At 49.5% G+C, this 12,463-nt stretch overlaps 1 protein-coding gene across 1 annotated transcript; it reads right to left on the bottom strand.

Annotated features, from left to right (window-relative positions):
• Positions 1–4,776: 4,776 nt before the first annotated feature.
• On the bottom strand, positions 4,777–11,439 carry AZGP1 (alpha-2-glycoprotein 1, zinc-binding). The gene is made up of 4 exons (XM_084881441.1): positions 10,997–11,439; positions 7,434–7,691; positions 5,921–6,193; positions 4,777–5,175 (listed from the first exon to the last, which is right to left on the bottom strand). The coding sequence occupies exons 1-4, from the start codon at positions 11,070–11,072 to the stop codon at positions 4,889–4,891; spliced, it is 894 nt and encodes a 297-aa protein (XP_084737567.1). The 5' UTR covers positions 11,073–11,439; the 3' UTR covers positions 4,777–4,888.
• Between the last annotated feature and the right edge of the window lie 1,024 nt (positions 11,440–12,463).

Here is a 12,463-nt window from a genome sequence, read left to right as displayed (position 1 = left end):
CATCACTTGATTCAGCAGACCCTCAAGTTCCCGCAAAGGTTTCCAGCCATGTCTGAGAGGCAGCCGTGGGGCAGGGGCAGGCGAGGAGCGAGCTGTTCCAAGCCTGGCTGCTCTGGGCCTGGCCTCTGTTGCTCTGGTTCGTTCCACAACCAGCTGCTCCGGGTCTGGTCACTGCCGCTCCCGACCTTGTTGCTCTGGACTTGCCTGCTGCTGCTCCGGGCCTGGCCCCACCCGACCTGGCTGCTGCGGGCCTGGCCGCTCCCAGCCTGGCAGCCACTGCTCCAGGCCTGGCCACTCCCAGCCTGGCAGCTGCTGCTCCGGGCCTGGCCACACCAGACCCGGCTGTTCTGGGCCTGGCCGCTCCCAGCCTGGCAGCCACTGCTCCGGGCCTGGCCGCACCCGACCCGGCTGCTCCGGGCCTGGCCGCTCCCAGCCTGGCAGCCGCTGCTCAGGGCCTGGACGCACCCGACCCGGCTGCTCTGGGCCTGGCCGCTCCCGGCCTGGATGCTCCAGGCTTCGCTACTGCTGTTCTGGGCCTGGCTGCTCCCAACCCGGCTGCTCTGGGCCCGGCTGCCCCGGGCCCGGCCACTCTGGGTTTGGGTGTTCCTGGACTGGCCACCCAGGGCTTGGCCGCCTCCGCCTCAGGCCTGGCTGCCACTGCCCCAGGTCTGGCTGCTCCAGTGCTGGCTGTTGTTGCTCTGGTTCTGGCTGCTGCTGCTCTGGGGCCTGGCCGTTGCTGCTCCGGGCCCGGCTGCCACTGCCTTGTGCTTGGCCACTCTGGGCCTGGCCGCCGCTGTTGCAACATTCTGTCCTTTTTTTTTTTTTTTTTTTTTTTAACGCATTTATGTTGCAATGTTGGCTGGTGAGTTGAGTTCTGACTTAGTCTTTGATTTTTCAAGATCTTCTTTGTATTCTTTCTTAAGTAATTTTGCTATCTTTTGCTCTCACTTGATTTCTTCACATTGAGAACTTCTTTGGTTTCTTCCTCCTTGTCCTGGGAGCTCAGCAGGTTAGCCTGTGGCACCCCTTTGTTCTCCGCGGGCTCCTGAGCTGCTTCAGCCTGTTGCTGGGGTCGGCGTCGCCCAGGAAGCAGCCCCCGGCCTTGGCTCCGTTGCCCGCGCTCAGTGGTCGAAGGCTCAGGGGCACCCCCCCCCCTGGGGGCCCCGTCGCCCGGCTCCTTGCTGGTGCCCGGCTGGCCGGTGTCCGGCAGGGGCTCCTGCTCCTCGTCGCGTTCCTCCAGCCTGGAGCTTTTTTTCTCCTTCCCGCTAGGGGAGTCTAGGATCAGAGTCAACAGACTGTCCTCTGCACGCGCAGTGTGCGCGACTCCGGGGGCTCCGCTTTTCGCCGCTCTCCCAGGACTCCACCTCACAGCCCCGTCTCCCACTGCTTGAGCTTGGGTCCCCAGGGATTGGCCTAGAACTGGGGTTCAGGGCAGTCCGGACTGAGGCTCAGCGCCGCCGGAGACTTTGTTTCTTCCGGCTAGGGTAATCCAGCATCAGAGTCAACATTCAGTCCTCTGCGCGCAATGTGCGCGTGACTCCGGGGGCCCTGCTTTTCGCTGCTCCCCTGTGTTTCCGCCTCACAGCCCCGTCTCCCCCTGCCGGAGCCTGGGTCCCCAGGGTCTGGCCCATAACTGGGGCTCAGTGCTGCCGGTTCAGGGGTTCAGCCCAGGCTGGGGGTTTTATTTCCTTCCTGCTAGGGAACGCCAGGCAGCACCCAGCCCTCTCCTCCTCTCCGGCTGCGACCTCACTGTGCGCCTATTATTATTTTAAGAAGGAGATAGTTTGTGGCCAGAAGGCCGTCCTGGGATGGGGCATTCTGAATTTTCACTTCAAGTTAGTCCTGCCTAACAGCAGAGGAAGCTGTTGGTGATCTTTGTTGGATGGGCAGGAGGTGTTGGAAGTTTATGCCTGTAGCCGAGCCCCAACCTCTGGTCACCTGAGTTCTTTTCTTATCTGCCTCACACCCTCCTGGTCAGGAACTATTTTCCTATGGCTTGCCAAGCTCTTAGAGCCTTTCACTCACGTGGAAATCTGAATCCCTCCAGGAAGTTTCTCTGGGTGTGGGAGAACTTCTTTGCCTCTCCTCTCCCCTGACACCTGGCCTGGACTTGTTTTTTTTGAGGAGTCCTGGCTTTCGTCCACTTGGGCCCCATCACTCCTGTTTACAGGTGGGGTGGATCCCACATTCCACTCTGCCTTGGCCTTGGCATGTTCATGTGGACTATGGGTTTCCTTATTGACCGGACATTTTTATTCTGTCATGTGTTTTTAAAACAATTTTTCTCCCGAGTGCCACAATGTTTACTTTATCACTGCATTGTTCCCTCTACAGTATTTGTATTTTGTTCCTTGAAGTCTTCCTGGTGTTCCGAAAGGACAGTATTTCGCCCCAGAGAAGGGGAATTTGGATTTCACATGGATTTAAAGGAGAATCAGCTCAGAATTCTGCCAGGGAATTACTCCCTTACGTAGCTATGCTTAGAGGGGACTCTGGAAGAATGTGGAATGTGAGGGGTAGGATGGAAATCATACTGAATTTTTGGACTGGAACCCGGATTCTTTGTCCGCCAGAATCGAAGAATGAATCCACGGACAGAAAGTGAAATGTAGCAAAGGTGGGGATTTATCGAAGAACAAATACAGACTCCCATGTGGGAAGAAGGAAAGAGTCCCACAGAACGGACTCCCAAGTAGGGAGGGGAAAGGGCCCCACTGAGTTCCTTTTCCCAATGGCTTATAAAGGCTGCAGCTCCTGGTGCTTTGATATCCCTTCTGATTGGTCACTATTCCCTTAGACCAGTGATCGGCAAACCACGGCTCTCGAGCCACATGCTGCTCTTTGGCCCCTTGAGTGTGGCTCTTCCACAAAATACCAGGTACAGTGTGATTGAAACTTCGTGGCCAATGCGCAGAAGTCGGTTTTAGTCCTGGGCGAGTCTATTTTGAAGAAGTGGCGTTAGAACACTCAAGGGGCCAAAGAGCCATATATGGCTCTTGAGCCAAGGTTTGCGGACCACTGCCTTAGTCTGGTAACTAAGTTGTGAGTTCCTTCGCCCCTGGGGGCCCTGTAGGTGGTAGTAAGTCCTGTGCTTAAGGGACAAACCCTATTGCTACTTCCTTGTCTTCTGGAGATGTAACTGCACCTGGCTTCCTTGTGTTATGGAAATGTACCTTCTCCCAGTCTTCAGCCCCGTGTTTTTTCCATGGACACAATTCTAAAAAATCCCCAAGCCTGCCTATATCCCCCTAAAACTCCTGCTTCAGAAAGATGGAGGAAGGTCTTGTCCCACAGGAAGGAACAAATTGTCATAGGATGTTAAGGTAATACAAAGTCACGTGAGAGGTCTGCTCTGTTTTGGGTGTAAACCTGTGAGGAAAAAAAAGGAGTTCTGTAGAAAGTAGCCTCACAGGGGGAGCTGGTCTTAAATTCCTAGGTGGGAATGGTAGGTAGTCATGCTCCAGCCCCATAGATTTCTTAGTTACAGGTTTTAAGCCAGCCTTTTTTATTGTTCTTGTGCATACAGATTAATACATCTTGTAATACTTCTCCAAGTGGGTGTTAACTCTCAAGAGAGAACATAATCTTGTTAACCATTGTGTAATTCTGTTCCTGAATGGGGACTGGCCCAGGAGCTGGTTGGTCTGCCTTGGGCTGGCAGGTAGTGTGTGGGTTCTTTTTTAAAAATATATATATATTTTATTGATTTTTTTACAGAGAGGAAGGGAGAGGGATAGAGAGCTAGAAACATCGATGAGAGAGAAACATTGACCAGCTGCCTCCTGCACACTCCCCACCGGGGATGTGCCTGCAACCAATGTACATGCCCTTGACCGGAATTGAACCTGGGACCCTTCGGTCCACAGGCAGATGCTCTATCCGCTGAGCCACACTGGATTCGGCAGTGTGTGGGTTCTTGACTTAGTGCAGGAAAGATTTCATAATACCAGTCCAGGAGATTTTGAGAGCTCGTTTGTTAAAGTTGAGGACAATGAAACAAAGAAAGGCCGTAAGGTAAAAGAAGCAACAGGAGAGAGCCTAGGAGGGGCTGTGTTGGCTCACTGAGAAATAGAAGTCACAGTGAAAGGATTGAGCCAAGGCAGGGTACTGTTAGCTTACTGGGAAGTCAGAGAAAAAGGGGGCTTTGGAGACAGATTCAGGGGGTAAGCCTGGGATGAGCTGCTGCTGCCCACTGCTCTCCTGGTACCAAGTCTCTTGGTTAACATTTCAAACAGCAGTTTTTTTTTGTTTTTTTTTTTAAATAATGATAGTGTGCTTTTATTTTTATTTATTTATTTATTTTAATATATTTTATTGATTTTGTACAGAGAGGAAGGGAGAGAGATAGAGAGCTAGAAATGTCGATGAGAGAGAAACATTGACCAGCTGCCTCTTGCACACCCCCTACTGGGGATATGCCACTGACCATTGACCAGCTGCCTCTTGCACACCCCCTACTGGGGATATGCCCGCAACCAAGGTACATGCCCTTGACCGGAATAGAACCCAGGACCTTTCAGTCTGCAGGCTGACGCTCTATCCACTGAGCCAAACCGGTTTCGGCTCAAACAGCAGTTTTTATGTAAGACTTATGCTTCACTTAGAGAAACCTCCAGGTGGATAAGGGTTTTGATAACACAGGGGATAAGGGAAAGAATGAGTTGTTTTTTAAATTTTGGCTTTTCAAGTGGATTGTTTGCTGGATACCAAGAATTTTAGATGATCCAAGTGCTTGGGGGCAAGATGAATAATAATCTCTGCTGACATCTTTACAGATTTTAGCAACACAATAATCGGATTTATTTTTGCCTATAGGCTAGCTGTTTAATGTAATTAGATTTCACCGAATAGATAATGGGTTCGGATAGGAACGTGGTAGTGCATCAGCTCAGTGCCCAGCATTCCACGGGACAGTGAGGGGCTGGGCCAGGCTGCTGTGCTGCACGTGGCAGGAGTAGGGGCCTTTGTCCGAAGAGGGGATTTTCAGCAGCACCCAGGACTGGTAAGTGCCATTCTCACTGATGGGACTCTCTCCCCACGACTCAGTCTCCACCACACTGTCTGCTTGAGTCCAGTACAGACTGATTGGCTGTGGGTAGAAGTTGGAGGCCAGGCACTTGAGGGTCCTGATGTTTCCTGGGTCCACATGGCTGGTGATTGACGCAGAGGGAGGGTCTGTGGAGAGAGACAGCACAGAGGTTGAGGGTCTGAAGGAGACATTTCCCTGTTCACGTCTCTCCCACCCCTGGAGTCAGGGATGGGCAGAGCTCTCAGTTTTCTACCTGCCTCCCCAGGAAACTTCCAGAAGATCAGGGAAGCTGAGGCTTTCCACAAACCTCCCCTGTTGGATAAAGGAATGCCTGTGGCTACTTCCCTGCCTCCCAGCACCCCTGCCCACCCACTATGGATTGACTTCTGATGGCAAGAAATGCCAATGCCCCATGTTTTTATGTTTTTGGTTTATCTCCTCCCGTCCCCCAAACCTCCCAGTGGGCTTTGTGGCTCCTGCCTCCCCCAGTCTGCCTGCTGCTCTGTCTTTGTGCCAATGCCCCATGTTTTTATGTTTTTGGTTTATCTCCTCCCGTCCCCCAAACCTCCCAGTGGGCTTTGTGGCTCCTGCCTCCCCCAGTCTGCCTGCTGCTCTGCCCTATCCTCTTCCCTCCCATAAGAACTTCTTTCTGATTCATTCTTAAACCGAGGTCTCAGCTTGTGTCCACCAATCCTGCTCACACTCACTCATCTTCATCTTTCCTGGGCAGACATCTTACAACCCTGCCTTTGCCCCACAGTCAAGCCAGGAAGCATATTGCAGAGAGAAATGACTGGAGGATTTGCCTGAACTGTTCCCTTGAGGTCCCAGCCTGGGATCACCGTGGTCTTTCTCAGCTCGGTGCGGGAGAGGACATGGGGGCGGGGGTACCTTGCCGGTCCAGGAAGGGCCTGCTGTACTGCAGGTACTTGCGCAGCTTCTGGGGGCACGTTTCTTCCAGGTAGTCCCTTGTCCGGTGCACGGAGCCCTCTGTCTCCCACTTCACCTTGGTGTTCAGGGCTTCTGGTTGCAGGGGGATCCAGGCCGGGATTTCCGTGTCAAACCTGATGTAGTCACGCCCGTCATAGGCAACTGTCCAGAAGGCCCCATCGTAGCTGTTATTCCGAAGTCTGCAGCCAAGCTTTTCCTGCATGGTGTGATTCCCTGCATGGAGCCCAACCCCCGGAAATCAGTCAGCCTGGCACCAACTTCGTCTTAATAACTTACTCCTGCACAGTTTGCAATGCAGAAGAAAGGGTTTTGAAAACTAAAGATGCAACCCCTTTATCTTGGCACATGGGCTATTAGCCAGACATAGAGCGAGAAACTTAGTATGCTCTGGTGTTTCCGGCCAGTCTGAGATGAGATGCTTTCTTCCCAATCAGGGAATTTCAGATTGCTACGGCCTTGGATAGATCTAGTCTAAGGGTGTCGAACTCAATCAGAGAAGGGGCCAAAATCTAAAATCCAGCCTAAATTGAGGGCCGAATGGTTTACTGAAATGTCATAAACTGACAATGTCATAAACTGACAGCGGAGTGCAGTGATGACAGCGCGGTGCGGGCCACATTGCAAGGCCTGGCGGGCTGGATTTGGCCCGCGGGCCTTGTGTTTGACACATGTGATCTAGTCCCATGAAGCACCTTTTTATTTTTTTATTTAAAAAAATATATATTTTTATTGATTTTTTTTTTTTTTCAGAGAGGAAGGGAGAGGGATATAGTGTTAGAAACATCAATGAGAGAGAAACATTGGCCAGCTGCCTCTTGCACACCCCTAGTGGGAATGTGCCCACAACCAAGGCACATGCCCCTGATTGGAATCGAACCTGGGACCATTCAGTCTGCAGGCCGATGCTCTATCCACTGAGCCCAAACGGTTTCGGCTCCAGGTAATTAAAAAAAAAAATCTCTTCGAGGCAGGACTCAATGCTCCAATTTTGGCAGATTCAGACCAGATAATTAAGAACATGTTCCCTGTGAAACAGTTAGTGACTGGCAGAGCTAGAACCTGAAGCCTGACCAGAATGACCCGAGGTTAGCTCACTCCTCACCCAACATCCCTGGATGGGGTGAGTCTGAAGCCTTCTAACGCGGCATCCACCTCAGATGGGCAGGAGTGTGGAGCTGAAGGGACAGATGTGCCCATAAGGGCTGACACGGACAGCACTTGGTGTGAGAGCTGAGGCCTGGAAGTGAGGAGGTGGGGGAGTGATGGGGAAGGAGGAAAAGCAGCTGTGATGTAGGAGAGGGGGATGAAGAAATGTCTGTAAATCTCTGTAAATGTCCTGCTTTTTCTTTGGCATGGGGAGTAGTTCTAGCCTGCGGACCCCTTTCCACTCAAAAATTGCAAGCCTGCTTCTTGACCTAAGACCGCCCACCCCAGCAGCCCATCGTCCACTGACCTGTGCCCTTGTAGTAGCCCATGATGTCTCTCAGGTTCTTCAGGAAGAAGTCCCCCCTGGCCTTCTGAAGTTTACTTAGTTCCTCCCAGTCCTCCATTCCTTTCACCTGTTTCCACGGGCCCAGGGGCTCAGCCTTTTCACTTTTACTGTCGTAGTGGAAGAAGGCCTGGTCGTTGAGGTAGCCAGTTGCCTGAAAACTGGAGAAGCCCTCCTTGGGCTCGGAGATCCCACTGGAATGGTAGGTCAGGGAATAAGGCCCTGAAAAAGAGGAGACAAGAGTGAGCTGTGGGCCGAAACCGGTTTGGCTTAGTGGATAGAGCGTCGGTCTGCGGACTGAGGGGTCCCGGGTTCGATTCCTGTCAAGGGCATGTACATTGATTGCGGGCACATCTCCAGTGGGGGGTGTGCAGGAGGCAGCTGGTTGATGATTCTCTCTCATCGATGTTTCTAACTCTATCCCTCTCCCTTCCTCTCTGTAAAAAATCAATAAAATATATTAAAAAAAAAAGAAGAAGAAAAAAAAAAAGAGTGAGCTGTGGGATCCACGCAGGGGAGTCTCATGGGGGGGCGCCAGAGGGCCAGGAAGGGAGACCTGATCACTAGGCTTCCTCCTCCACAGCTCTCTCCACCTGCTGCCGGCGGGCACAATTGGACGCTCACTTGAGAGAAGGGGCTTTACTTCCGTTCTGGGGATGACACTTCAGAGACCATTTTGGGTTTCACTACAGTGTGTTCTCTCTTGGCACATCAAAAGATGACATTTCTTAGCCTTTTTATAGGTATACTGGGACCATGACTGAGTGCCGTCAAAAGGAAATGTGGGTGGAAGTGATTTATTTCTTCTGGTCGGAGGCCCTCTGAGCTGGTTTGAAACCTCTGTCTCTTTTATTTAGGTGACGATTGTGGAGGCCACAGGATAAAATAGAAGAGTCCCAACCTGGGAACTACCGGGGCCCTTGAGTAAAGACAAGAATGTTGTCTGTTCTGTTTTCATGTTTACATAACTTAGTTCAGGGGTCCTCAAACTTTTTAAAGTGGGGGCCAGATCACGGTCCCTCAGAGAGCTGGAGGGCCGGACTATATGAACTACTAATTCCTACTGTAACACCTCGGCTGCGCTCACTGCCCAAACAACCTGGCGGGCAGGATCAGACTCCTCTGCGGGCCGCATGTGGCCTGCGGGCCGTAGTTTGAAGACCCTTGACTTAGTTGAACCTAACAAACACTATAATTAGAAAGTGTAGGAAGGAGAATTGACTAGAAACCTCAGGAAATGACCTAGAATGGGTCAGCATAAGGTAAGAACAGGATGGAGCTCAGAAATGCCAGGGCTGTCCCTGCATTTTTGTGGGATATTTTTATAATAAATTTCAAAATGGATTTCTAATATAACTCTTATTAGAAGCCTGGTGCATAGATTCTTGCACCAGTGGGATTCCTCAGCCTGGCCTGAGGGGATTTGGCCAAAACTGGCTCTCCAACATCCCCCAAGGGGTCCCCACCTCCCGTTTGAATATATCACCCCATCTGCCATACCCTCACTCCCCTGGAATTGGGCTCTCTCCTCTCTGGTTCCAGGTGCATCACCCAAGAATCACAGGTGCCAAGTCACTGCAGCTTGGCAGCTCCTGCATTAAGCGTCTGCCCCCTGGTAGTCAGTGTGTGTCATAGCTACTGGTAAGGGTATCTGCCCCCTGGTGGTCATTGCATGTCATAGCTATCTTTCGGATGGTTGCTTAGGCTTTTATATATATAGATGGTGTTACTGATTTTAGAGGTCATATTCCAGATTTCTAGTTACAGTACTTAAGTTATTCTTTTCTTTTTTAAATTTGGGGGAAGGAAAAGCATAAGGTAAGGAAGGGTGGAGGAAGTTATAAAGAAACAGATATGAATGGAAAGATATGTACACATATAATACCTTAATAAAAAAAAAAAAAGGAAAAGAAACAGATATGACTAATAGGAAGGTGAAAGGTGCCAGTGGGGCAGGGTTGGGGGGAAGGAGAATGGATGGGAGAGAAGGGACAGTTGTAGGACATATAGGACATGAACTAGGCTCAGTGATACCAAAACTGGGCCTCAACTCTTCTTTTCACAAACTTAAACTTAGAAAACATTGAAAAGATGCTTTTGGTATAGGAAATGTGAAAAGCAGTGGGCATGCTGAAAGAGTTTCAAAATAAGAAAAAGTATCCAGCCCTAACTGGTTTGGCTCAGTGGATAGGGTGTTGGCCTGCAGACTAAAGGGTCCCAGCTAAGGGCACGTACCTTGGTTGTGGGCACATCCCCAGTGGGAGGTGTGCAGGAGGCAGCTGATTGATGTTTTTCTCTCATTGAGGTTTCTAACTCTCTATTTCTCTCCCTTCCTCTTTGTAAGAAATCAATAAAACATATTAAAAAAAAACCACATGTGGGTATATGGAAAGTTTGCTAAAATTAGGGTAAAAGGAGACGAAGAATGAAAAAAATTCAAATGCATAAAGTAACAAGGGGAAAGAAGAAAGGAAGAGATAAAGAATGTGAGGGGGGAAATATTTGTTAGTTATTCTTGCTAATTTTAAATGTGGTTGCCATTTTACTCAGCAGATGCCGAGTAAAGATTACCACACATAATGTGGATGGGCCTCCTCTGATCATTGAATTCTACAAGAGAAGAGACTGAGGTCTCCAGAGAAAGAAGGCACTCTCCCTCCAGATTGGACCCAAGACTGCAACATCCTCTCTTCTCTGGCTCTCCAGGGAGCTGACCAACCCTGCGGATTTTGGACTTCTCAGCCCCCACCATGGTGTGAGCCATGTCCTTCAAACAAATCTCTTTCTGTGCATATACACGGCGTTCATTCTGTTTCTCCGGAAAACCCTAAAGCTACACTAGATTTTGGTGTAGGATGTTATTAATAATATAAATATAATCAATAGTTATAAAACACATATTCTGACAGTTTGTAAATGTAAAAATTCTAACATTCACACTTTAGCTTACAGTTCTTCACAATGAAATTTTGTATGCCAAAGAAAGCCTCAGGACTCTGTCCTAAAACGGACTTTATCTGCCCACCCTCCAGCTGGCTTCTTCCCCTGTCACTCGCCTTCCTGGCTCACTGGCAGTGTCTAGCTGTGGGGGGAAGGAATGGGCTTGCTTCCAGAAGCATCCTCCAGTTACTATGCCTTTCCAAGTGCTTTTTTGGAGTTGCTGTCTTTCTCCTTCAGAGTCAGACAGATACCTCCAGCCGTTGGAAGGCGGGAGGAACAAAAAGTCCTACCTGTGTGGCCCCTGCTCTGTCTTGGCTGTCTGACCCAGGACAGGCCACTTCACTTGTCTGGGTCTCAGTTTTGCTCATTTTCTTACTAAGAATTTTAGATTCTAATTATTTAAGGCCTTACTTAGCATGAGTCCAGAGGCTCCCTAAAGGCTCCTGGAAGTGTGTGAGCCTCGAACACCCATTCCCACTGTACACTGGGAACCCCGGCTTCAGCTGGGGCCCTCTCCCAGCTCATTAATCTCACTCTTTCCCTCCCCTGCATTCTTCTCCATACCCAGCCCTTGGTTCCCAACTCACTGTTTTGAGTGTCCTGGGAGACTGCAGGACCCACAGCAAGCAGGAGTGACAGCAGGACAGGCACCATCATGCTCATCGTGTCTGAGTGGAAGGCACTGGACTTCCCAGGTCCTGGTGCAGACTCCTCGGAGAGACAGCTAGATATAGTGCTGGGAACAGCTTGGCTTTGGGCCCTGCCCAGGTGAGGTAAAGGCTCAGGCCAATGGGAGTGCCAGGCTGGCTCCTCAGCTGACTGGGAGGAAGCAGGATGCACAGGCTGGTCTGGGTGTGCTTTCCTTGGCGACTACAGACCATCTGCCCCGGTGCAGCTGAGCCCGGTGATCTGGGACTGGGACTGGGACTTTGATAGGGGTCCGGACTGTTGCCCTCTTGGCGGCAGCGTGTGATTGCAGAACCAGTCCCATAGTGTTATTTGGTTTGTGCTTCTCCTGCCTAATTCTTAGTTTCTACATTGATTCTAAGAACCAACTGGTAAATAAATGTATTTTCTTTGCTTAAAGTCAGAATAGGAATCTGTTTCAGTAACTAATGATGTGACTACTACTAAAACCGAAAAAGGATTCTTTTTAAGCAACAGTCACTCAGGGAAATGGAGGAAGGGGAACCAGGCTTCGTTATGGGACCAAACTGGGGTTCAAGGCACAGTCTTGCAGGCTATGATAAGGAGTGGAGGGTCAAACAGCCAACTGAGTCACCTCTTATGTCAACTGGAATAAAATGCTCAGTGAAGGCAAAATATTTGATGCCAAACAGCTTGAGAAATTCAAAGACAATGTGATGATTGAGTCCATAGGGCTGGGAAGCTTAAAAAAAATGTATTGGGTCGGCAGCTAAGTAATTGCGGGTTTCACACATATATGGCTTCAGTTGAATTTTTAGGTTTGCAGACGCAGTACAAATGTAAAACACATTTTGTTATTTGATAGTTGGCTATTCAGCTGTTAATCAGTAAAAAAAGTTTTTTGATCTGTTTTGTAGTTTTCGTTTGGCGTTCGTTGAAAAATGGAAAATCAAAAGGAACATTTTCGTCATATTTTGCTTTTTTATTTCCGCAAAGGGAAAAACGCATCGCAAGCTCATAAAAAGTTATGTGCTGTTTATGGTGACGAAGCCTTAAAAGAACGGCAGTGTCAAAATTGGTTTGCCAAATTTCGTTCTGGTGATTTTTCACTCAAAGATGAAAAACGCTCTGGTCGTCCAGTTGAAGTTGATGACGCCCTAATCAAAGCAATAATCAATTCGGACTGTCACAGTACAACACGTGAGATTGCAGAGAAGCTTCATGTATCACATACATGCATTGAAAATCACTTAAAACAACTTGGCTATGTTCAAAAACTCGATACATGGGTTCCTCACGAACTGAAAGAATCACAGTTAACGCAATGCATTAGCAGCTGCGATTTGCTAAAGAAACGTAATGAAAATGATTCATTTTTAAAACGACTGATAACTGGCGTTGAAAAA

This window comes from Pipistrellus hanaki, assembly GCF_964339955.1.
Source record: "Pipistrellus hanaki genome assembly, chromosome: 4".
NCBI classification, from domain to species: domain Eukaryota; kingdom Metazoa; phylum Chordata; class Mammalia; order Chiroptera; family Vespertilionidae; genus Pipistrellus; species Pipistrellus hanaki.
Note: the sequence above shows the minus strand (reverse complement) of the source record. Positions and strands in the feature narration are given on the sequence as shown.

Coding starts and splice junctions, on each gene's coding strand:
- AZGP1 (XM_084881441.1), bottom strand. CDS start 11,072: ATGAGCATGATGGTGCCTGTCCTGCTGTCACTCCTGCTTGCTGTGGGT. Junction 7,692..10,996: donor CTCCCAGGACACTCAAAACA/GTGAGTTGGGAA, acceptor CCTCTTTTTCAG/GGCCTTATTCCCTGACCTAC. Junction 5,176..5,920: donor GCCCTTCCTGGACCGGCAAG/GTACCCCCGCCC, acceptor CTCTCTCCACAG/ACCCTCCCTCTGCGTCAATC.